This window comes from Monodelphis domestica, chromosome 1, assembly GCF_027887165.1.
Source record: "Monodelphis domestica isolate mMonDom1 chromosome 1, mMonDom1.pri, whole genome shotgun sequence".
NCBI classification, from domain to species: Eukaryota; Metazoa; Chordata; class Mammalia; order Didelphimorphia; family Didelphidae; genus Monodelphis; species Monodelphis domestica.
The window spans coordinates 267080004-267106638 of NC_077227.1; the positions used below are offsets into that span (position 1 = coordinate 267080004).

Below are 26635 nucleotides of genomic sequence, written 5' to 3' on the forward strand. Positions count from 1 at the left end.
AAGAGAATGGTCCCAGAAAAAAAGACTAAATTGAATAAGCTCATAATGAGAACCAAAATTTCATAAGAAATTGGAGGGGGTGTTACAACATTTTTTGGAACTTTATCTTGAAAAATAGTATAATAAGTTTTTATTATCTCTCTAATTTAGGTTATGATCGTCACTCTGCATTAATGGTTAGAACAGGCAAAAGAATGAATCAGGTTTGGGGCATAGGTTTATTATTTCATGGTATGCTCAATATCCTTTAGGTTAAGAGATCATAAAATACTGGATAATTTAATCAGTTTGCTTGAAAGGCTTTGTAATACTTTCACAGGATTCTCTTTTGGAGAGCTTCACAATTTTTTTGGATCTATTTTATTAAAAGGGTTGAATGGACAAATTAATATTCAGAATGCATAGAGATCCTTAAGGTCTAATTTTATGAATGGGTCAATTCATTAGTGAATATTTTTGTATTACGAAAGCTTTTGTTTCTTTGCATTAGAAATGTCAAATTCAAATAGAAATGGCTGCATATTGACTTAGAAAATCTGAAATTAACATTATACGTGTTTTGTATTTTTATTTGCCAATTATTTTTTTAAACCTTTACCTTCCATCTTAGAATCAATACTGTGTGTTGGTTCTAAGGCAAAAGAGCAGTAAGGGCTTGGCAATGGGGGTTAAGTGACTTGCCCAGGATCACACAATTAGGAAGTGTATGAGGTCAAATATGAACCCAGGACCTCCCGTCTCCAGGCCTGACTCTCAATCCACTGAGCCACCCAGCTACCCCTTCCCAATAACTTTTTAATCTGGTTTCCTCTAAGGAATTTTGATGTATTTGACACCTCTGCCCTACATGGCTAGCAACCTCCAAGGTACTTAACCAACCCAGGTAGCTCCCTAATCTGTGTTACAGAAAACTAATGTTGATCTGCATTTCTTCAACAGAAGTTTCCAACTAAGGAGGCAACTAGGTAGTGGACTGAGGGCCAGGGATAGAGATAGAAGGTCCTGGGTTCAAATCTAGCCTCAGATACTTTAAGGTTATGTGACCCTGAGCAAGTCATTTAATCACCATTGCTGAGCCCTTACCACTCTTCTGCCTTAGAACCTATACAGAGTATTGATTGTAAAAAAGATGGTAAGGATTTTTTTTAAAGTTTCCATCACCAGTTAAACCAAAGCCAAGAAAGTGTAACCTTATAATTCTGTTAATAATGGCTACTGGCATAATGGAGAACGTGTGTGTGTGTGTGTGTGTGTGTGTGTGTGTGTGTGTGTGTGTATTTATCTCTACATGTACACGTATTTACATACACAATGATTATGTAACTATTTGCACAATTTATAGATTTTCTTTTTTGTCTTGTATTTAGTGGGGAGAGCTGTTAAGGAACACTGGGTCTGGGGAGTTGTTTTCCTTGGATTTGTGATATCATTAGTGATAGCTCTTCTACCAATGAACATTAGCAACTGTTTTGTAACTTAGAGCTAGGAAACACTGCTTTCCCTTTCCCATAGTCACACTCCTGGATGTGTCTGAAGAGAGAACCAAAGCCAGGTCTTGGTGACTTCCAGGCCTTCTGTCTTTGTCCTGTAGCCCATTACTACTCTGTTAATGACCAATCTTTCATAGGGAAGGCTATTAAGGAAATCTATGAAATTTGGCATTTTTTTGGTCTTTGAAATTTCCCATTCTTTGACTCATTTTTGTCCATTCTTCCAGCCATCTTAGATTATATTTTGAGCTAATTTTGAAAGCCTATGTAGAATCAGAGTGAGTAAAGGAATCAGATTTTTGAGTTAGAAGGGCCCTGGGAGATTTTCTATTCCAACAGCCTCAGATTAAGACAACTCAAGTTTATATAGCAATTTGTTTACTTAGTCCTTTTTGTTTTTTTAACATTATTTTATTTGGTCATTTCCGAGCATTATTCATTGGAGACAAAGATCATTTTCTTTTCTCCTCAACCCCCTCTCCCCCCATCATCCCATAGCCGACGCGCGATTCCACTGGGTATCACATGTGTCCTTGATTCGAACCCATTTCCGTGTTGTGGGTATTTGCATTAGAGTGTTCATTCAGAGTCTCTCCTCAGTCATATTTCCACCCCTGTAATCAAGCAGTTGTTTTTCCTCGGTGTTTTTACTCCCACAGTTTGTCCTCTGCTTGTGGATAGTATTTTTTCTCCTAGATCCCTGCAGATTGTTCAGGGACATTGCATTGACCCTAATGGAGAAATCCATTGTGTTCGATTGTACCACAGTGTATCAGTCTCTGTGTACAATGTTCTTCTGGTTCTGCTCCTCTTGCTCTGCATCACTTCCTGGAGGTTGTTCCAGTCTCCATGGAATTCCTCCAGTTCATTATTCCTTTGAGCACAATAGTATTCCATCACCAACATATACCACAATTTGTTCAGCCATTCCCCAATGGAAGGGCATCCCCTCATTTTCCAAGTTTTTGCCACCACAAAGAGCACAGCTATGAATAGTCTTGTACATTTATTTTTCCTTATTATCTCTTTGGGGGTACAAACCCAGCAGTGCTATGGCTGGATCAAAAGGCAGACAGTCTTTTGTCGCCCTTTGGGCATAGTTCCAAATTGCCCTCCAGAAGGGTTGGATCAGTTCACATCCCCAGCAGCAGTGAATTAATGTCCCGACTTTGCCACATCCCCTCCTACTTAGTCCTTCTTGCATGACAGACAATGTGGTGTGAAAGGTCATTTAAGTGTTAGTTACCATCATTATAAAAATACGGAAAACCAGCTGCAGCAGTTACATGCCTAGTAAAGGGCTGAAATGGGACCAGAATCTGGGTTTTCTGACTTGTAGTCCCCTGTTCTTTCTACCATTGCTGCTCATTGACTTACTCTGCCATTATTTGTGTTCAGGCCTGTGTAGTTTGGTTAGGATCCCTAAGTTTTCATGCCTTTACACCAGAAGTGTCCAATGCAACCACACTTTAATGTGTGGCCAGAACCACATATTTAACAAAATAAAAATACAATAAAACATTGACAATGTTATTATGTGATATTCTAAGTCAATATGTTGCTGCCTTGCTGGGATCCTTACCTCCCATTAAATGGCTCCCTATTTGAGTTTTTGGCACCACTGCTTTAGACAGTGCTGTTCAATAGGAAATACAGAGGGAAAGACTTGTTTTATCCACATTAATAGTCGAGTGACACTTTTTTCCATGTTAAGAGCATTCAGTACTGGCACTGTGCTAGGCAGTGGAGATTTAAAGACAAAAAAGAGGAAGAATACAGAGTGTTCACAGATAAGTAAATACAACTGAAAAGTAGTTTCCAGAGGGAGAGAGCATTTCTATCTGGAAGGATTGGGAAAGGCTTCTTTTGGGAATTAGCATCTAAGCTGAATCTTTACAAAAGAATTTGAAGATGCAGAAGTGAGGAAGGAGTACATTTTAGACATGGAATGTTAAATTTGGACACTGGCTGGTAAATAGAGTGTCTGAAAGAAAGTACTATAAATGTCTAGCAGGTAAGACTAGCCTGATTGTGCAAAGCTTTAAACACCCAACAGAGGAGTTTGTATTTGATTCCAGAGCGCCCAGAAAGCCACCAAAAATTCTTGAGCAGGAGAGTAACATGGTCAAACTTGAACTTTAGAAAGATCAGTTTGGCAACTTTAAGGATGGATAGATGGATGGATGGATGGATTGGAAAAAGGAGACTGAAAACAGGATGCCCAACTGAGAATCTGCAAATGTCCAGGTAAGTAGTTATGAGAGCCTCAACAAGGGTCATGGCTATACATGTGGGGAGAACATCAGATGTAAGATATTACAAAAGTAGAATCCAGAAGGAAGAGTAATCATAAGGTCATAGATAGAGCTTGAAGAGACCTCAGAGGCCATTTGTTCCAATCTCCTATGGACAGATAAGGAATTAAGGCCTAGAGCTATATACTTGTCCAAGGTCATATAGGCAATAATAGAGCTCTTTTCCTCTCATGTTCCATCTATTGCCCTTTCCATGGTTTGTCAAATGCATAAAAGTACAAAAAAAACAACAACCCATTAAAGGGAATAGGCCTCTTGAAAAGATGCAAATTATTCAAATTCTATTAGATAATAGGAAGAATCCAGAGATTCTAAGTGTTAACTCTTCACTCTCAACTGTAACTTCGATTAGCACTTTTATCAGAATCTTCAATATCACCTGGATTTTCAGTAAGGGGATAATTTTCATTCTGCTACACAACTGGGGTTATTTCTCTTTGAATAAATATAACCATGTCATCTACTCAGGGAACTTAAGTGGTTCCTTATTATCTCTGGGATGAAATGCAAACTCCTCTGATTTGCTTTTTATGTCTCCCAACCTATCTTTTCTTTTTTAAAAAGATTAATTTATTTTAATTTTCTTTTTGAAAAGACTTATTTTTAAAGCTTTTATTGACAGCTTTGTTCTTACGTCACAATAATTTTCAGATCTAGCCTTCAGATCTCACCTCCCTTCCCTTAACAGAGAAAAAAACAGTTAAGCAAAAACACACTGACCTTGTCTGACAATATTTTCCATATCCATGGTCTCTCACCTCTCCAATAAAAGGAGGTGAGTTCCCTTCCTCTTTTCTTGGTCTTTTTGTCAATCCTGAATGCAAACATAGTGTTTGACTTAATTTTATTCTTTTTATTTACATTTTTAACCTTTGATTCTAGACTGATTTCATAATGCTATGTTGCCAACTGGTCTATCTGGCATCGTTTGTGCCATGTTACATCTCTGACTTGTGAATGATGGTCCTCCTCTTTCTTAAAGTTCCTAGCTACATTCAAGCCCCCAGCTGAAGTGCTATCTCCTATATGAAGCATTTCTTGCTTTCTCCTGCTGCTTCTCTGCTCTCCCATCTCCTCCAAATATTCCCTTGTGTTTACTTTGCATATATTTTATATTTATATGTCCATGTGACTTCCTCATACCACCATCATAGAATAGAAGGTCATTTAGGATAAAGACTTTTCATTTTTTTGTTTTTGTGACCTAGGTGCTGAGCAGTGTTACTGACACATAGCAAGACACTTGCTAAGTTTCTATTTAATACTTGATTCTAGTGTAGAAAAAAATCCTGAACAATGAATCAAATGGGGGACAGCTAAATAGCTCACCAGGCCCAGAAATAGAAGATACTGGGTTCAAATATGACCTTAGACACTTCCTAGTTGTGTGACTGGGTAAATCATTTTAATTCCCCATTGCCTAGCCTTTACCACTCATCTACATTAGAACCAATGCATAGTATCAATTGTAAGACAAGATATGGGTTTTTAAAACAAAAACAATGAATCAAATGTATCATATTGCTTGTTTCCTCAAGGGTAGGAGAAGGGAGGGAGAGAGGAAGGAAAGAAGGGAACTCAAAAGTTTTAAAAGATTAATGTTATGGTGTAATTTTTTTTAAAAAAAGTATCAATAATTGAAAAAGAAGTCAACTAAGAGAACCAAGGAATCAAGTGATCTGAGTATTCTAGTTCCCTCTCTGCCACTATGTAGCTCTGTGATTCTGAGCAAAAAAAAAATTAGGAGAGTAAAATTTGTATAAAAGATTACAAAAAGTGTCTTTATTATATCTGCAATCTTGTATACTTTTGATAGGGCACAAAAACTCAGTTTAGCTTTATAGCCAGCTAACTTTCAAATAGATGGCCCTTCCAGGTAATTGAACAAGAACACAGTGGTGCTCTCCAGCCCTCTGATTTATCTAAACACGGGCAGCTGTTCTCGACAAATGTAAGATGTCTTTAATATCATTTTGCTTTCTATTCTGTCTTCCATTACCTTTTTTCTTCTGCTTTGCTATTTTTCATCTTCCTTGTTCTATATGAAGATCAAGTAATTTATTTGTAGTTAGTGTCTCTGAAGACCATTGTGATTCTGCCAGAAAATTACTTTGTTTTAGAAACCTTATTGATATGATTACGGATTTTATTTACAGTTTAACAGTGTAATTTGTGTAATTGGTATCTTTATTGACCATCAACATTGGTCAATCCATTTAAACCACTTTGAACTACATATATTGTACCTCTTACTGGCAGTCTATTTTTGGTTTTGTGGGATTAAAAAAAATAGCATTTATTTAGAATCTTATGGTTTGCAAATACTTTGCATACATCTCTTTGGATCCTCACAACAACCCAGTGAGGTAAATGCTATTATTATCCCTATTTTACAGATGTTGAGAGAAGTTAGAGTGAGAGCTCAGTTTCTCCTGACTCTAAGTCCAACACTATCCGTTGTGCCACCTAGCTACTCATAAAAGAAAAGGTTGTGGAAAAGGAAGTTCCATCAATTGAGGGTTAATGCTTTATCAGAGAAATGTGATGGCTAAGCCTCCAAATGCCTTAAGAAAGAGAGATAAGAAAGCAACTAGGTCAGCTATTCATAAGAACATGAAAAATAGTTCTATTTACAGACTCCTTCCTGAAATAGCAATTTTTTAACTCACAGGTCAGATACAGCCTGGAACATCCTGATAAGCAACCAATCAATGTACTTATACTACTAGTATATGAAATGTTGGATGATAGTAACAATAACATAGCTGTGAAAAAAGATAAATTAATTCCAGTCAAATTAGGTAATATTAAGGTTCAGATGAGGCTTCCTTGGCAATGATTTTTAGTTTTGAATGTGTTTAAATGACCATAGGTATATTTTCTAGGAAAAGCGATAGTTATATTTTCTGTTAGCTTTTTCTGAACTGGGAGTGATACTCCTAAGTGGACGAGTTGGGGAAGAGCACAAACTATAAACTATAGTTCTATAGATGTTAGTTATTTGAACAGCACAGCCATACTGGAGCTTTCTTTGAGGAAACTTGTAAACCTAATTGCATTCTAGATTTTTTGAATGCCATGTGGGGCTTTCACAAGAGATGGTACTAAGATATATATTGCCACATCATAAAACTGAATATGGGGTTAAGTTGAAGAAGTTGCAACTAATAGCAATAATTTTGTCATTAAAAAATAAATTTTCTTCTAAAAGATCTGCAGTTGGTTGTTGTGTTTATTTTAGGTTATTCTGTTAATAGATGGTTACCTATTGGACAATTTGAAAAAAAATTTCAGAGTCATGACTTGGCTTTGTGGGATTAGAAAAAGTAATAATAGCATTTATTTAGAATTTAATGGCTTGCAAACACTTTGTATACATCTCACTGGATCCTCACAACAAATATGCATATCATGAATTTGGTATTATTCACACACAATTCACGGCTATGGTTTTCCAATCAAAAAGTATTTGTAAAGAGCCTACTAGATGCCATCAATTATGCTAAGGTACTAGGGAGAAACCTGCAAATCAAGACCGCCTTTGCTAAAAGAACTTATACAGGGGGTCAGTGCAGGTTTTTTTCTTTTTAACCCTTAATTTATATTGTAATAACAACTCTAAAACAGGAAGGCAAGGACAAGGAAATCAGAATTAAATGACTTGCCAAGGATCACACACAGCTAGGAAGGGTCTGAGACTAGATTTGAATCTAAGTCTTCCAACTGCAGGCCTAGCAGTGGCATTGAGCCACCTAGGTGCTCCCTGTCAGTGCAGTTTTAAGCAAAAGTTTGCCTATTAGGAGAATGCAATATATTCACAGATAAAAATAAATTCAAAATTGTTTCTGTGCAATACTAATCACTGATGGGGGTGTTACCCTTTTACCAATGGAGATCATGAGGCAAAAAGTAATGAAATAGGGGGAAAATTTGGTAAGCAAATAGACTTCACTGGATAATCTGAGAAATAAGGAAAAACAGGAGATGAGGTAGTTGTGAGTTGCCAGAAGCTTTGGATTCAATCGTGGTTGTGCCATTCATCTTTCTATTGGGCATATTTCTCACCTCTTGGCAGAGAAATGATAGAGAAAATAGAGGTGCCAAATGGCATGTGCAATTTCAGACATGGTCAATAAATGTTTTGCTTGATTATACATAGTGGTTACAAGGCTCTATTTGGTTGGAGAGAGCGGCACAGTAAATTAGTGTTAGTAATAGAAATACAAAAAAAATACACCATTTAAACTGCAAAAATACCCTGAAGAAAAGAAAAACAGAGCAATTCTGTTACTACTTTGTTAAATTTAAAAATATACTTTAAAGAAAACAAGTGTCACCAAAGTTCATGGTTTTTTACACAATCATTTTTTAAAAAACAAATTGAAATGTTTATATTTGTTGATGGTTTGATTCATAATGAAAAGGACATCTTAAAATAATAAAGAATAATAATCTTCTATGACTTTAGTTTTCCAGGATCTCAGTTCCTGTATCTCTTAAAGCATGCTGTTGTGGTAAATTAGATCTCTAAGATTCAAAGAGTTATATGATTCTGGGTAAAAGAGGATCAGTTGTATACAGCTGTCCCTCACTATATCATGGTTCACTTATTGTGGCTTCACTTTATTGCAGGTTTTAAAAATATATATCTAATTCTGTATCATGGAGTTTTCACTATATCACAGGATTTTGTTAAAATTAGTAGATTTAAGAGTATAGAAAGTGTTTAAGAGCATGTGAAGTATTTATAAGAGTGTGGGAAAGGTTATATAAAAATAAGTGTGGAAAAGGTTTATAGGAAACTGGGAAGGGTTTATAAAGCCTTAAAATGCACATAAATAATGAAATAAATATAATGCTGCTACTTCGTGTATTTTCACCTTTGGGGGGTGTCTCTGGAATGTAACTCATGATAGGTCGCTGTACTTTGTTAAGGGGAAAAAAGGAACCGCTGCAATTTCTTGAAATAATGTAAACAGTATTTAGCTTATTCTAACATCTATATTTAATGTGGCTGGGAAGGGAGAGAGTATGAAAAGAAACTCTATGCAGTTCTTTCCCAAACTACATATGCAGTCATTTAAGCTTCAGTCTCAAATCACTAATTCCCTCTAGTCAGCTCCATGTGAATGTGTCATACACATCTGGAACTCGAGGTCTTTGAGAGCAGGGACTGTTTCCCTTTTGGGAATCTCAAGCACTTAGCACAAGGCCTGGCACCTAGTTAATGCTTGATAAATGTTTGTTGATTGATTCTTCATGGACCTCCCCCCTCAAGAAAGAATCATTCTTTCCATACTTTCCTAATTCTTTTGAGGGCATAAGCCTTCTTTGAATTACCTGGGTTTGCCACCTTTCAGTCATTCTCAACCTTTTCCTCACCTTCAGTCCTCATATCCAATCAGTTATCAAGCAAGTTAGTATCATTTTAGTTTTCTAGTGAGCATTTGGAAAGAAGAGACTGAATTCTCTTGTCATATTACTTCTAACACGTAGCATTTAGAAATGTTTTCTAAATGAGTTAGTACTGGGGTAAATCAGCAAACCTACTAGGAAAGGAAAAAGAGTTCTTGGACAAAGGTATGCACATATGTATTGAAGAATGTTCCTGACTGTCAGCGAAAAACCTCAGAACAGCTGGTGATGGAGAATGCTACATCTGCCTCAAGGTTGAACTCACTTAATCATCTAAAGCACCACAGCAATAAAGATCATTCTTTAATTTTCCCTTTTATGCACAATGGTCCCCAAATCTGAGGCATGTATAAATTGCTCTCCCAGTTTTCATTGCTTCGCAGGGATTCTAGGACAGTGACTGGTGAGGGAGCAAGATCTATTGTCTAATATTATCTGTTAACTTTGCTCCCTGATCTTCCTTTGAGCATTAATAGTTGTAGGGGTAACAAAAGTAGAAAACAAATAGGGTAGAGTCTGACTCACTCCTTGGCTAACTGAAAATTTATTGATTCTATTCTGATAGAAATATGGCCTTACCTTCATGGCTGTGTGAATTCTAAGAAAAATCTTTAAATTTCCCAGCATCCAGGGGCTCGTTCCTTTTTGTGGGTGGCTCATAATGGGTTTCATGGTAAAAGAAAGAACAAAGATACGATTAAGTTTGTCCATGGCCTGTATTCTGGATTTAATCAAACTCTCTGAAGCCAGGATCCAAATTAAGTGTAATACAGATATCAACACAAATATTTTCAGTACTTTAAACATTGTGATGTCTTGTATTGATGAGGTGGATAGGACATAGGATCAAATTTTGGTCCCATAGCCACCACTCTATTTTAGGCCCTTCTCACTTCTCTTTTATTCTGGGTGACAACACAATGCATAGCATACCACAAATTTCAAATGACTATACATGATCAAATATAAAAATATCATATAGCAGAAGTTCAAACATAACTATGGATAAGAGGAGAATTCTTGACCAAATATAGGGTATAGATCATCATAAAAAAATAAAGACAATTTTGATTACATAAAATTGAAAAGTTTTTAGCAAAATTAATGAAATTAGAATGGGAAGGGAAGGTCCGATATCCAAGATAGATAAGGAATTGAAACAAATATAGAATGAGTGCCATTCTTCAAGTGGTAAGTGGTCAAAGAATATGATTAGGTAGTTGTCAAAAGAAAAAATGCTCCCAAATACTCAAAATGTCAATTAAAACAACTCTAGAGTCCTCGTGCCCTTCAGATTGGCAGAGATGACACAAATCAAGAAAAGTGTCAGTTGTTGGGAGATGTCTGCATGGATAAGGAACCCTGTTGGTGGAGCTATGAATTGGCCCGACTATGCTGGAAAGCAATGTGGAACTATAATACACATAACCTTTGACTCAGCAATACTACTACTAGGCCTATACTCCAAAGAGGCCAGAGATAAAGGATCTATTATGTATAAATAAAATTTCAGTATTACTTTTTGTTATGGCAAAGGACTGGTAAATGAGATTATCAAATGAGATTGTGTAGAGAGAATAATGAATAGGGAACAGAACTTTTTTGGGGGGTATCACAGTGGGATAGTAGTATCTAGTCAGGTTTTTTTTTTGAGATTAGGGGAAATATAAGAATGTTTTTAGGTAACCCAGAAGGAATTATAGATGGGAACAGATTAGAGATATTAGGGATGATAATGGGGAAATGTGTATTAGAAGATGGGAGAGAATGGGACCCAAGGGGAATGATCTTGTCAAGAAGGGGCACTTTCATCAGAGACTGTAGTCAAGGAGGACATGGTAGACTTCAGAGGGACATAAGATGAGAATAAGAGAAAAGGGAGCTTGTGAATAATGACTACTTTTTAAAAAAATGTATGTGTGGGAATTTCTTAGCTAAAATGGTTAGGGGAAAGGGTTTTATGGGAGAACTGAGGAGACAAGAAAAGTAAATAATATCTACTGGGTGATAAATTGGGTGATAAATTTCAATAGGATGAAGCTCAAAGGAGTAAAGGTTGGTGAGTATCAGTGATAGAGGGAGATCCAGCAAGTTGTAACGGGGAAGCACAGAGTATTCTGATTTATGTATTCATTCACCATGACCATTGATTGGGAGATGGGGAGGATGTATGAGAGAAGCTGCAAGTACTGGAAAGGGGGCCAAGCACACAATGTTATCCACAGGGAGTCCAGTCTGAGTGAGCACCCGAAAACAGAAAGATAAAGATAAGAGCACTTGTTAATTGTTAATAATCGTTAATTTGTTGATCACAAAGCAAGCATTTTCGAGGGTAGTGTGGAAGGTTCAGGTAGATCTGGTAGTGGCACAGGAGGGGTGGAGGTGACTAAGAATGAAGGAGTAGAGAGCTGGCATTAGGGAGAGGGATTTGTTCTTTCCCAGCAAGAAAGTCATTATTGGAATGGGGAAAGCAAAAGGCAGAGGAATTTTGATAACCACTGGGGAAACCATGAGTTCAGGCAGAGTGTCTGTGGAGCAGGAGAGGTCTCATGAGGACAGCAAGTGATTAGATGTCTAAAGGTTATCCCTAGAGGTCCTGCACTTGCAGTAGGTGGTGTTAATGTGTCTTGACAGGCCTTGAGAAGCCGGAGGAGGTGTGTGTTAAGGAAGTCCAGTGGCCTGTCCAGGACTGGCAATATTGTTGGCTTGGGGCACTTCCAGAAGCTAGTTGGGAGGTAAGAAGCTTATGTCCTGACCCCCCCTCAGGGGCAGGAGGAAGCAGGGCTTGGAGGGGGAGAATGTGTCCTGGTCCTCCTCTAGGGAATCATACCTGGTTGATGCAGGCTAATTGCTGCATATTTTGAATATAGTTTCGCTTTGTGATTGTCTTGTTCCAGTTTTTTTTTCCTTTGTTCTATAATGCAAATGACATTGATATATTTGCTAACTATACATTTTTGTTTATTTGTGGAATGGCTGAATAAATATCTTGTTATTCTTTAGGATTACTACCATTTGCATTGCTTTACTATTATTGTGCATCTTTTGCTCATGTATTCAATGGCTGATGTGTAGCATGTGGATGATGACACATCTGTGTATGCAAGTGTGTGTGTGCTTAGATGTATATTTTATGAGTATTGTGTCTGCCTTTGGGAGCAAGGAATGGGGGTAGTGCTTTGGCTTCAGAGGTGTCAGATATTGGCATCCCATAACACTCTTCAAGTGTGGCTACATCCGGATAAAAATATAATGGGGGCAGGGTAGCAAGCTAGGTGGCTCAGTGAATTGAGGGTCAGGCTTGGGTTCAAATTTGACATCACTTTCCAGCTGTGTGACCCTGGGCAAGTCACTTAACCTCCATTGCCTAGCCCTTACTGCTCTTCTTCTGCCTTGGAACCACTACATAGTATTGATTCTAAGAGTGAAGGTATCATTGGGAAATTCTTAAGAAAACAAATAAAAAAAAAACAATAAAAGAAAGATAACACTCCATTTAAAAACTGTCAAAATGCAGCCCACGGGGATACTTCTGTACAGACTAGTGGCCCCCGTTTCTATTTGAGGATGACGCCACTGGGGAGAGCAGGGTGCTTGCTCACCGTTTTGTTAGTCTGTGTTTATGTTGATTTAAACCATGGCAGGAACAAGAAAGGAACCGTCTCTAATAAAATGGTTGGCGATTGCACTCTTCTCTCCTCCTGAGGACACTTGAGAATCAGCAAGACTTGGAAACAGGGGCCTCTGGTCCAGGACAGAGGTCTCAGGTGGGAAGGCTTGACTCGATGACTTTGGCAGCAATGAAGGGAAGCATGTGGTGTGTCTATTCACAAGTATGGCGTCTTCCACAATCATTTATTGAACATCTATGTGTCAGACACCCGTCGGGGGATACACAGAAAGGCAAGTCTCAGGGGATACAAAATTCTGGGGCTACAAAGAGAGGTAAATTACAGTCCTTGCTCTAAAGGAACTCCCGGTCAAACGGGAGCCACAACTATGTGCAAACAAGATAGAGGATGAATTGGGGATAATCTCAGAGGGAAGGCACTAAAACGGGATCGAGAAAGTCTTCGCAGAGGGTGAGACTTTAGCTAAGACGTAAAAGAAGCCCGGGAAGCCAGGAGGTTGTCAGGAGGAGGAGGGAAGAGTCGTAGATGGGGGACAGGAAAATGTCCAGAGGTGGGAGATTGGAGGGTCTTCTTCGAAGAATGGCTGGGCGGCCAGTCACTGGAGCGAAGAGTCTTGGTGAGAGAAAAGTGTAAATAGATTGGGGCCAGGTTATACTTTAAAAGTCAACCTGGGGACCTGACGTTTGATCCTGGAAGTAATCGAGAGTCCAGAAGCAGATTGAAGGGGCGTGTCCATTGTGTACGGGTATGAGGGGTGGGGGAGCGTCCTCGGGGTGTGTTGGGGGTTGGGGGCTGGCTCGCCCCAGCCACTCTGCAGGCGGACGGGCGACCTGGGGGTTCCGAAGCTAACGCTTCGCCTGGGTCCCGGCGCTCCGGGCGCCAGCCCGTGGCCTGGATGCCCTGTGTCCGGGTCCTCCATCTCCTGGCCGCCGTGGGCGTCTGTGGCGCGGTGGCCTTCCTAGGCTACTGCGTTTACTTCGACAGGAAGCGGAGGAGCGATCCCGAGTTCAAGCGACGGTTGCGGGACAGTGAGTGCGTCCCTCCCGCTGGGGCCGGAATGGGAAAAGGTGGCCTGGCTGGAGGGTGGTTCCGGCTCTGGGCTCTCGAGACCGGTGTTTTTTGTCCTTGAATTTGGATTTCTGGGTTCCCCCGCCCCAGGCAAGGCCAAGGCTCCACCTGGTTATGCCCATGCCCCACCATGAGGAAAAGGAAACGTGGGTGGAGGGAGGGAAGCTACCCGCTGCCCCCGCCAGCATCTTCGGTCATAGTGGTCCAGCCTGGAGGGTGCTGCCCCCGCATCCTCGTGGAGTGCGGGTCAGACCCGAAATGAACACAATCTAGGAGCAGATGCCACCCTGAATTCCAGCAGGAGCCCTTGGAGGGGGCTGGGGGAAGGGCAGCTGCAGCACCAGCAAGAAGAGCTGCTAAGTTCAGTTGTATTCACAGAAAGAAGAGCAGAGCAGCAAAAGGCTAAGGAACGGGGTGTGCAGGTGAAGTGTTTTAAATACACTGGTGTAACTTTATAGTGAGTACTTTTTCCACTTAAAATAAATATGCTGGTTGGGACCATTGCTTGTCAGGGTGTTATTTTTTGAGAGTGAGTACACTTTTGCTACTGACAAAATTGAAGTAAGGGATTAATTAATAAGGAAAGCAATGAAGGGGGAAATGGGCATTTCTTTTAATTTGATGGATAACGACGAGGTTTATAGGCCTGAGAACTACGCAGGAGGTCTTACCGTGCGTGCGTGTGTGTGTGTATGTGCGTGTGCGTGTGTGTGTGTGTGTGTGTGTGTGTGTCCTTCCTAGATCCCTACGGCAATCTGCGGAAGCTTACTGGTCCGTTTCAAAGAACAAAGTTGTTGAATGCATAAAATACGTGGGATTTCAAAGGAAACCAATTATATTGAAATACAGTTCTCAAAATATTGAAAAAACAAACAAAACAAACCAGACCACAGGCCCCAGGTTAAGAACCCCATTACCTACAGTTTGGGAGGGAGATGCTTCAGGGGAAAATGAAGGAAAAAAAAAGAATTGTCAATGGAAAGTGCCAAAGTAAGTGGGACAAAGTGCTGAAGGAATTCAAGAGAAAAAGTTTAGGATGATCAGATTAGAGAAAAAGCTGCCACTTGAGCTAGGTCTAGCAGAATGTGATAAGTATAATTAGGGGGTGGGAGGGGAAGAGCCTTTCAGGCTGGCATGAGCACAGATGCAGGGGTGGGGAAAATGTAAGACATTCTGGGAATGATAAATAGAACAATGCCAGTTTAGATCAGGGTGTGTGCTATAAAGTTGCCCAGATTGTGAAGAGCTTTTACTTGTAGGGCTGTAGAGTTTAAATGGGATTTGGGAGGCGTGGGGGGTGGGGAGGAACTGCTGAGAGAAATGGGAAAGTCAGGAGAAGTTGTTTGTGGTAATGACGACTATGGTTTTTAATGTAAGTATGAAGTCATAGATTTAAAGCTGGAAGGCAGCTCAGGTCTTCTGAGTCCAACCTCCTCACTAAAGAAACAGGCCCATCCAGTCAAAGTAATTTGCTCACCGTTACCCAGGTAATAAGTATGGAAGCAGGAGATAAAACCAGGGTCTGTGATTCCAAATCTAGTATTTTTCGTCCCCGCCTACACCATCATTGTCATATATGTGGCATTTTAAATTTATGAAGTTCTTTACATACATAACTTCCACTGGATCTCAGAAAGAAAAGAAGCACTCAAGACACAGTTGGTCAATGCACATGTTTTAGGAATAGGAAATCTAGATAAAGAGGTGAGAGAGGTAAGAACAAAACTGGGAAGTGTCATGGAAGTTAAGGATGAGAATATTCAGGTAGAAAAAGGGTTGGGCAGTGTAGAATACTAGAGAAGTCAAGGTCGAGGGCTGAGAAAAGGCCATTGAATTTGGTTTTAAGAGGATGTTCATGATCAGGAGAATGGCATGAGATTTAATCTAGACTGCAAGTGATTAAGGGAAAGAGACTCTGCCTTGAGGAAACTAATTGCAAATTGATGACAAAAGAGCTGCAAAATATAATATGCAAATAATGAAAAATAAAATATAATAGCTCATAAAATAGGTGGAGTAGGGTATGGGGTTTGGTATGATTTGAGGAGATAATTATTCTTACTATCATGAATAGCTTCATTTTTTTTTTTACTCACTCTTTGGAGTCAAGGCAAGCCCTATTAAATGTGAAAGGGGTGAGAATGGTGGACTTACTACCAGGAGGGGAAAAAATGGCAGTGTTGAGGGGAAGTGGAGGCCTAAATTTCCTCAACTTCTTTTTACTGCTAGCTCTAGCAAGACAGGACTGCATGCCCAAGCTAGACATGTGCTTAAGAAAAATTGAGCTATAAGGGAAGTTGGCCTCTCACTTCCCCTACCATTAATCCTTTCCTCTCACCTGGTGACAAGGCATTTTGTCCAAACCACAGGTGCCTATGCATTGTCCCATTCTTTTGTTGGCTGTCCACTAATTAAGGTGTTAGTTGGTAACTAGCTGCTCTAGATAGAATTCTATCTAGGGGTAATTCAAAAGATCATAGAATTGAGAGCTCCAAGAGACTTTGGGGATTATCTATGATGGTCCTCATTTTACAGTGGAGGAAAATGAGGTCCAGAGATGCTGCTCAAGCCAAGATTACATAGGTTAATAGCAGGGTAGGACTCAAACTTAGCTCTACTGACTTCCAGGCTAGTGATCTTTTCACTGCAAAAGTCTGCCTCTCAGCTACATTTTAAATTGGTTTCCTGGGGAAAACTTCAACAATCAAAGGATCACAGGATCATAGCTCTAAAGCTGGAAGTGACCATCTAGAACACCCCACTCAGAAGTGAAGCCAAAATACTGGGGTGATGGGCAATGAGGTTGATTTTTTTGGACAATGGATTTCCTACTATATCTGCTAACTCATCAGACTAAACCTGGGCACAGCAACCTGATTTGCAGAGGGAGGCCCACACATGCTGCCTTGATGTCTTGCTTCTTTGGCCAAGTGGAACACTCTTCAGTTAATTCTAGTCAGGTCATTTCATACTAGTAGCATAAATCCCATCAGTCCCCACTTCAGGTTGGTGTACATATCTGAAGAATTACCACCCCACCCATTTCCTCTCTCCTCCTTACAGTGCCTCAAAGGAATGAATAAAAAAGAATGTTTAACTTACTTAAATTTTCATTGTTTTAGTTCTATTTTAATGCAATCAGTTGAATTTACCAAATTGGGAAAAAGATGGTGACATTCTATCTCTACTAAACTTTAATACACTATACATCTTTATTAGTTGCTGTTGAATATTTGTTTGAAGGTGCTTTCAAGATTAGCACAAAACTATATTGTGACCTTTTCAATTTAGAAATTGGTATAAAGTAGTTTTCTTAACAGAACTAAATATTTTTATTGGTCATTACGTGGATTTGACTTATTACCTTAAAATAGCTTGTTACATATTTTGTAAAACTTTTAGTCTCGAGAGGCTTTGAGGAATGAAAAGCTGCAACAGTTCTTTCTTCAAGAGGTGCAAATGGGAGAACTTTGGTTATCCAGAGGTAAGATTACTATGATTCTTTTGTAAGAAACTACTTTTGAAAGTAGGTATTGAATTTATTAACATTTTACAATTAGTTAAATTTACCTTATTTTCAGTTGTCTGACTTTTCAGTTATATGAAATTAATCTGCTCAACAAAATTCTGTAACAGTGAATGCTAAAAGTTTATATGGAAAATTTGGTGTTGGTGTGAGAAAGTTAATTTTAGTAACAATCTCAACATATCTAGATTGGTAAGGCATGGGGGTTGTCACATGAATCAAAAAAGAAAATGTATGCAAAAAGCTTTGTAAATCCTTAAAGTGCTATAGAAATAATTATTTGTTAAAAGAAACAACACATAAATTAGTTACTGTATTGTGCTGTAACATAGGATGTAACATTGTCTTCTTCCTTGTGTTCTTATTGTATGAGCTGACACTTCTTGGTTTTCAGGATGTTTTCTTTCTAATAGTTTCCTCATCCCTTTATGTTTTGCTGTTTCTAACCTGTTATGTTCTAGTAACATAACCATCTATCAGAATTATGTCTCCAGTAAGACTTAAAAATATTTGAATTAGTACTTGAAGGTGTTCTCTTACGAATACCTATGCCTCATTGCAGGGCCTTTGTGACACATATTTTGCCTGCTCTGAGGTCTATTTTTTATTTCCATCTAGTGTTTTAAAAATTTGTTCTAGGCAAATGAAGATTCCATATAAATAAAATGAAACATTACTTACCACAAACTATCAAAGACATATACAACTGATTTAAAAAAAATTGTAGATTTCTCTGTAATCCTGTGGAAGGATCTGTGTTCTTGATGTCCTCTGCATTCTTTTCTTCAGAAGATTTCAGTGTTCAATTTGCATCGAAGGAATATGGCTTTCACAGTTCATTGAATCAAAGAGTGAACATGGGAAACTAATTACATATTATCTATAATTTTGACTTTGATTAAGCAATTAAAAATATAAAAATTAGGGCTTTCAAGATAGTTTCACTCCTTAAAAATGACTGCAGGTTAATGTTAGCACTATTTACATATTTATAATATTTTAATTGCTTAGTAGTATAATTCACTCTTCATGACCCTATTTGATTTTTCTTGGCAAAGATACTGGAGTGGTTTGTCATTTTCTTCTCCATCTTATTTTACAGATGAGAAAATTGAGGTAAATAGGGGCAAGTGACTTGCCCAGGGTTCCACAGCTAGTAATTTTCTGAGACCAGATTTGAACTCAGGAAGAATTTTAAAATCCAGGCCCAGAACTTTATCACTTTGCTACCTAGCTGCCCTATTGTTCCTGTAGGATCATGGGTTTAGAGCTGAAAGGGACCAAAGGTCAACTAGCTAGCCCTAACCTCTTCATTTTGTAGATGAGGAAACTATCTCAGGGAGAGTATGTTAATTGTCTCATTCAGAGGACAAATCAGTAGTAGAGCTAGGATTTGAACTCCTATCTTCCACTAAATCTAGCACTCTTGATTTTAATCATGTTAATGGATTTTATGTTCAGAAAAGACATATATAGGATATGAGTAATTAATAAGAATTTTCAAAAGATGATTTTCCCATGTATTCCAAAGTATGTTAGTTTGGGAGAAACTAATTATAGTGTCAAGAAAAAAGTGGTGGACTTGGAATTGAAGATGCAGATCTCAACTGCCTGTATTACTTACTGGCTGTGTGATCATGGGCAATCAATCTCTTAAGTTCTCAGGGCCAAAGTTTTCTTATTTGCAAAACAGTGCTAACAATATCTGTGATGCTCAAACCTCAAAGTGTTATTGAGAAGAGTTAAGTCGGCTTTCATGGTTTCATATTTTGCTTTCAATTGCTTTATGTTTAAGTGTTAACCTTTAAAGTAATGCGTTGATAAAACTAAGAAGTACTTGTGTCACAGATTATGTGAAACATCTTTATAATTTTGGATGTAGTTATCTCATATTTCTTTCTTTGTGTTAGAATCAATACTGTGTATTGGTTCCAAGGAAGAAGAGTGGTAAGGGCTAGGCAATGGGTGTTAAGTGACTTGCCCAGGGTCACACAGCGGGGAAGTATCTGAGGTCACATTTGAACCCAGGACTTCCTGGCTCTAGGCCTGGCTCTCAATCCACTGAGCTGCCCCCCAAAGTTTCTTTCAATTTCCCTTTGAAACAACATATTCAAATATTTGGGTATAATAAATCATGTTAAGAAATGTTATTCAGGTCCTAATTTTTCAGAGAAATCAGCACAATTTTACCTAAATAAAAAAAATTTTTTTAATGGAACAACTACCAAATATAGAGTGGAGAATTTTTAGGTGGGAAATTATAAGCCAAGGCAGACTTAAAAAATTTGAATTTACAGAATTAAGAAGAAAATTTTACTAGATTTATTTAAAAGTTCAGGTCAATTTTGTTGTTTCAAAGGAAGCTGGTTGATCTTTTTTTTTCTTAAGCAAAAGTCTTGATATTTTTTGTGTACTTATTCCATACTACTTCTTTCCCTACAGTGTTTCATTTTTAGCAAAATGGAAACAAAATTAAGATTAAACACATTAATTCTTGCATATAAGCCAAGAGAATGCCTTGCATTGAGTCTTTACATATTCTTCTTATGGAATATAGGCCAATACAACCTATATGTTGATTATGCTATGTGGAGACTGAGAGAATTATAATGGTAGAGTAGGAAAATGACTGGGTCAGGAATTAGATAACTTGATTAATATGCTTTCTTGGACAAGTTATTTACTTTCTGTACCTTTAAGTCACCTCCCAACTCTTTAGTTCTATGATTAATCTACATTCTTTGTATACTTTTGTATGCTTATTAGTCAATTCTAGCTATGTTCAATTACAAATGATAATCATTCAATCAATTAATCAACAACATTTATTAAGTGCCAATAGTATGTCAGGCATTGTACTAAGTGCTAGGGATACAAAGACAAAAATGCCAACAGTTTCTGCTCTCCAGGGAGCTTACATTCAATAAGGGGGGGGAAGACATGTACACATAAAAGTACATACAAAATAAATACAAGGTAATTTTTTTTTGGAGGCACAGCTAGGATGAACAGGACCTTATGGTCTCACGTAAATGGTGGCAGTTGAACAGTTCTTAAGAAAGCTAGGGATTTTCAGAGGCAGAGTTGAGGAGGGAGTCCATTCCAAACATGGGGAACAGGATGTGCAAAGGTGCAGAAATGGGAGATAAGAGTGTCACTGTAATAGCAAGAAGGCCATTGTGGCTGGACTAAAGAGTGTGAGGGGAAGGAATGTATAATAAAGCCAGGTGTTGAAGGATTCTACATGCTAAATAGAGGAGGCACTGGGGCACTAGAATTCATTGAATAAGAGTGACATGGTTAGACCTGTGATTTAGGAATATCTCTTTGGCAGCTATGGGAAAGATGGTTTGGTGAAAGGAGAGCTGTGGTAGGGAATCCAGTCAAGAGGCTACTGCAGTAGTCTGAGTAAGAGATGACATGGGCTTGAACCTGAGTGGTGGCCATATGAGTGGGAAGACTGGGATGGATATGACAGATATGGAGGCAGAATTGACAAATGTTGGCAACTAACTGGATACATGGGATAAGGGAAAGTAAGAGACAGGGATGACTATGAGGTAGTGAACTTGAATGAACTGGAATAATGCCTTCCATAGAAATAGACAAGTTTGGAAAATATAAAGGATGAGAGTGGTGTGATAATGAGTTCTATTTTGGACATTTTGGTTATATGGTGCTCAGGAGAGAACATGGCTGGATATACATAGATGTAGGAATCATTTGCATTGGGATGATCATTAAACTCTTGGAGGAGTGCATGAGGTTCCCAGGAATGGCCAGGACAGTTGGGAGAGCAAGATAGGGATGACGATGTAATAAATGAAACTGATTAGGCTGGAAAACTAGGACCAGTGTTGTAGAAACCTAGAGGAGGTGGTCAGTGGCAGAGGCAGCTGAGAGGCTGAAGGTGAGGACTGAGAAAAACTGTTCAGATTTTGCAATTAAGAAATAATTGGTAACTTTGGTCAGAACAGAATTCGTTAGAGTAGAAGCTCTTGGATAATAGGGATTCTTCTATCTCTTTGTATCTCCAGTGTCTAGCATAGTGCTTGCCTGTCACAGAGTATATAATATACAACATAATATAATACAACCTAGGATACAACATAATAATGTTGTATAATTGGGTTTGGTGATGACAGAAGCCAGACTACAAGGGTCAGAAGTCAATGAGAAGAAATGAAGCAATAAGTATATATGTCTTCTCTAGGACTTTGGTTGTGAAGAGGAGGGGGAATTGTTAGAAGGGCATTATAGGAACAAATGAGGTTTAAAAAACAAACAAACTCTTACCTTCTGTCTTAGAATCAATATTAAGTATTAGTTCCAAGGCAGAAGTGGTAAGGGCTAGTTAATTGGGGTCAAGTGATTTGCCCAGGGTCACACAGCTAGGAAGTATCTGAGGCCAGATTTGAACCTAGGACCTCCTGTCTCTGGACTTGGCTTTCAATCCACTGAGTCAACCAACTGCCTCCCTAAATGAGGGTTTTTTAAGGACAGGAAAGATCTATTTGTAGGCAGTAGGGGAATGAGCCAATAGGTAGGGAGAGATTAAATTAATTAAACAAGTATTAAGTGCTTATGTGCCAGGCACTGAATACACAAAGACTAAAATAAAACTGTCCTTGGCCTCAAGAGATTTATATTCTTTTAGGGGATACATGTACATATGCAAATCTATGCAAAATAATTTGTAGAGGGTACTAGCAGGGGTGTGTGTGTGTACCAGAAGAAGTTTTATGTAAAAAAGTGTTTGAGTTGAGTTTTGAATGAAGAGATTCTAAGAGGAAGAAGGAATTCCCAGCATGGGGTAGGAAGGCAATTCGAAGTCATGGAGATAAGAGGAATAGCAGTAAGGCCAGTCAGGCTGGACTATATACACTGCAGGAAGGTCCAATGGAGATTAGAGAAACACTTCTAGTGGATCCAATCACAACAGTGTGACTTCATCTCTTCATGAGTATATAAGTAGGAGCAGAGCTTCAATACTGGGGAGAGGAAAATGAATTTCAGCAAGAGTGTGGGTTAAGACCTCAGAAGAAATTGAGAGCCCCAATGAAGGCAAAGAATAGGACTAGAATGAAGCATAGGGAGAGGATAAACTGTAGGAAGTTATGGTCAGGAATTCTTTATAGTGGAATACTAGGGTGAGATCAACGGTGTGATGAAGGGGGCTCAAGGAGTCACTTGATGGAGATGGAGGACCCCAGAGGTCAGCATGTTTTAGAGATCATTTTCATGAATATGAATCTTGTTCTTGAATGATCTATTTTTCAGTTCTAGCTATATTTAACTATAAATGATCATGAAAATCCTGTGATAAACAGGGGCATTGTGGTATTGAGTCAGAGGATCTGGTTTAAAGCTGGCTCTGGTACATACTATTATTACCTGTGTGTAAAGTACTAAGAAGGTATTTGCAACTAACTGCACAAATTGGTTTCCTCATCTGTAAAACGAGAGGATTGGACAAGGTAGTACCAGAAAATTCAAATTATTATGACTTCTATGGATATAATATGGAGATATACCTGCCTTAGAAAAATAAGTTTTTTCCCTTTTTTGAACTTAATGAACAAATTAACATGAAATGTTAATATTGACAGTATTTGATAATAGAATCCATTATATTTCATATAATCAACAGGCCAATAATCTAAGACATATCAAAGCGTATATATAGTGTTAAAAGAAACCTTACAATTAACCCACATCCTATGTCTATTCCAAGTCTTTAATGAGAACTGACAGAATTGTAAAACAAATGAGCAAATCCCTCTATTATTTTCGTTTTCTAAATTATTTATTCTTTCTGATTTCTTCATTGAGTTTTAATATCTTCCCTAATCTCCATCCTTCTTTCTTTCTTTAATTCTCCTATTCTTTTTCTGAGACTTTTTGTGGTTCTTACAGTGAGAAATTTTATAGAGATTTCCTCTAGAAGGTTTCCACCAAATATTGATTAATGTTCACTAAGTATTATAGTTCTGGGTGTAATCCTTTCCATATTTATTACATTCAGAGAGCTACCTTCCTATATGTTTTATTTAGTGTGGAGACTACTGTGGAATAGTTTAAAAGATTTTATCTTTCCAGTATGAACCAATATAGTCCCTCTATTTTAATTAAAGAAACTCAAATACAACACTGTAGAGCTAACAATTTTCAAAGTCAAAGGCTGTTAACACTTCCAAACATTGTGTTTGTTGTAGCTCAAGCTACATTAGCCTTCCTTTTCTACTATGACATTTTAAATCCAGCAAATTCTTTTTGATACCTCTCCTATCTGATGTTCTGTATGATAGGTATTTTGTCTGACACTATTACATTTGAAAGCAAGGGTTCCTATCTTTAATGACAGATTTGGTCAAGGTGTACTTTAACATGTTGAGATTATTGGCATTTTGTGGTAAAAGAATTTGATAAAAAAAAAAAAGTTTGGAACTTTCATTCAAAACCAACATGCCTTTGTTTCAGGTGAACACAAAATAGGAGTTGAACATCTAAGCAATGCCATTTTAGTATGTGGGCAGCCACAGAAACTTCTGGACGTTTTCAAACAAACACTGCCTCCTATGGTCTTTGATATGCTGATGCGCAAACTACCTGCGATGTGCCAGGTTTGTATGGATTTCATTATTTTGTGAAATCAAGGTGGAAAATTAGAATTTTATATCCATGTGTATATTCATGTTGAAAGACATCTGAAGTGTATCTTTTCTAAAATACTGATTACTCTAGCACCCTAGGGTAATTAATCAATTCTTTTGTTGAGATGTGGTATATGTTTGTCACATTTCTAAGATACCTTGGTCAAATTTCAGATTTTTTCATTTTTGCACTTCAGGATTTCAGTTAACAGTTGTGTCTGCTGAGGCTGGATAATGAAGTGAAATAGTTCAGCTTCTAAAGGAGGCTTTAAAAAAAAAAGCATATGTAAATTTATCATAAAGATTTTTCCATTCTACTTCAAGTTACATCATTATATGAAAATGTTTTTCTTTCCATCAGTGACAGAAATACAATAAGTCACTTTTGTTAGACCTAAATTCTTTTATCTTTCTAACTACAATTTAATATTTGAATCAAATGGAATTTACCCAAGTAATTGTTAGCTATAGTTGTTTTTTATTTGTCATCAGATTAAAATTGTTTACAAAAACCCATTCTCTTTTATGCCTGAGTCAGCCATTACTTTTCATAGATACTCATTTTATTTGTGCATTTTTTAAGCCAATAAATAATTTAACTTTGGTTTCTCTTATTTAACTTGGGCATATTTAAGAGAGAAAATCTGGCTAACCCAGAATTTAAGTGGTGATAAATGAATTATATATAGGTGATCTGGAACCCTATTATGCATGCTTCTTTCTCATAATCTGTGTAAAGACCATGACTGTCAGTAGACATACTTCTTAATGCTAGTAATGGATGCGATTTTTCCTAGAGGCACAGGAAAAAAGTCAAATGCTCATCCTGACAGAGGAAGACAGACTGGGGGAGGGAGGGAGACAGGTAGAACAGAGTGAAGGGGAGGGAAGGAAAGACTATGCATTGAAATGATCAGCAAATAACTCTTGTGTATTTACCAGCAATTTGAGGCAGAAATGAATGAACGGGAATGCCTTGAGGATGATCCTGAGTGAAAAATATTTCAGGTAAGTATTCAGATAGACTCCAATCTGGATACTATGGTAATTCTTGGTATAAACAGCTGCTTATTGATAAAAATATGAACTTAAATGTTGCCACTTATTTTACTTTTGGTAATAAAAATAATTTTTATGTTACACATGATTGAACACATACTTTGCTTTAAAATTAACAGTCACAATTGAAGAAACAATGGTTTATTTTGCTAATCAAGTGGCCAGGCTGTTGAATTTTAAGGCCCCCACAAAGGTTGCATCTTAATACTTTCATTGCACAGTAAGACAAGATCTTGTACTTTGCTTATTCCTGGTAAGAAGCACATTTGTTTCTCCAATGGTTTCCACTTGCGAAATGCTCAAAATCAATGACATGGTGAAAATTATCCACAACAGTTTAAGATCAAAAGAACTCCTACTTCCAATGCAACAACTGTTGGCACTGCTATATGGAAAGGTCCATCCATTAACACTTTTCTATCGTGGTTGGCCAAGGAGTCCTGCTTTGGCAGCCAGAGCTTCATTCTGTTGAATGTGATACTCTTGAAATCTCAAGGATATTCTTTGTGTCATTTTTAAATATTTTTGTAGGCAGTGTTCTGAGCAGGTAGACTAGAAAAAAGGGACGAAGGCATTAAGAGAGATGGCAGTAAATTTTATTTTAAAATTTACATATTCCCAAAAGACAATTGGCAGTACTAAGATTTTGTCTTTACATTATATTGGAAGCAAAAATAAATCAAATTAGCAAATGGATAGTAAGTGGGGTACAAGCTCTTTTGTGCTACTTTTATTGGTAGATCTTTTCCCTTAATTCCTTATTTAAGATTTCTAAAAAAAGATAGGAATGGAATGGCAGCAAAAATAGTCAAATGCTCCTTCTTGTGGAAAAAGTTGGTTCTAACAATTCAAATATAATTTGTTTATAGTTGTGAGAGGGAGAATCATCATAAAGGATTATTAGTTTCAAAAAAAGTAATACTTAACTCTCCTGGTAAATATGGAGGAGGGTATAAATGCTAAGCAATAGTTTATATAATGGAAAGAGGCTTAACACTTTGTGCCTAAGCGAAATTTTAATTCAGAAAATATAAAGGAAAAATTGCAACAGGGTCTATATTCTAACTATGTAATGTTACACTAAGTTCAAGTTGGGCTGTTTCCAAAAACAACATGAGTACTCTGGAACAATTGGAAGGGGCATATCAAATTTCTTTAGTGCAGTTATCTTTGCTGGAAAGTCTTTGCTAGGGATCACTAAGATAAGAGACCCCCTAAGAATTGACAGAATAGGGATAGGTAGGTGGCTAAATGGATAGAGAGCCAGGTCTGGAGAAGGGAGACCCTGGGTTCAAATCTGGTCTCAGATACTTCCTAGTTGTGAGACCGTGGGCAAGTCATTCAGTTGCTTAGCCCTTACCATTCTTCTTGACTTAGAATTGATAATTTCTATTCTAAGGCAGAAGGTAAAGGTTTGAAAAAAGTGATAGGACAAACCTCTTTTCTGACAAGTTTGCCTCAGTAACATGTGAATGCC

The 26635-nt window shown here is 37.8% G+C and overlaps 2 protein-coding genes and 1 long non-coding RNA gene across 8 annotated transcripts in view; 1 reads left to right on the forward strand and 2 right to left on the reverse strand.

Annotated features, from left to right (window-relative positions):
* LOC130456316 (uncharacterized) lies at nt 1-13652 on the reverse strand. Its single transcript, XR_008914987.1, has 3 exons — nt 9800-13652; nt 4526-5900; nt 1-2364 (listed from the first exon to the last, which is right to left on the reverse strand). It is a non-coding gene; the product is annotated as an uncharacterized LOC130456316 (long non-coding RNA).
* The window catches only part of TOMM20L (translocase of outer mitochondrial membrane 20 like), a 13312-nt gene continuing 319 nt past the window's right edge, over nt 13643-26635 (forward strand). The window contains exons 1-5 of one of the 2 annotated variants that reach the window (XM_001369085.4): nt 13643-13880; nt 14299-14342; nt 17323-17404; nt 23927-24069; nt 25042-25673. In XM_001369085.4, the coding sequence (XP_001369122.1) occupies nt 13748-13880; nt 14299-14342; nt 17323-17404; nt 23927-24069; nt 25042-25095 (456 nt within the window). In that variant the 5' untranslated portion in view covers nt 13643-13747 and the 3' untranslated portion in view covers nt 25096-25673. Of the gene's footprint in view, nt 13881-14298; nt 14343-17322; nt 17405-23926; nt 24070-25041; nt 25674-26635 lie in introns of those variants that run through there. The other variant, XM_016425534.2, reaches the window with a different exon arrangement.
* Nucleotides 20254-26635, reverse strand: part of TIMM9 (translocase of inner mitochondrial membrane 9) — a 27037-nt gene continuing 20655 nt past the window's right edge. For all 5 annotated transcript variants that reach the window (XM_007472953.3, XM_056810823.1, XM_001369112.4 and 2 more), the window contains one exon: nt 20254-25710. In XM_007472953.3, the coding sequence (XP_007473015.1) occupies nt 25576-25710 (135 nt within the window). In that variant the 3' untranslated portion in view covers nt 20254-25575. The remainder of the gene's footprint in view (nt 25711-26635) is intronic.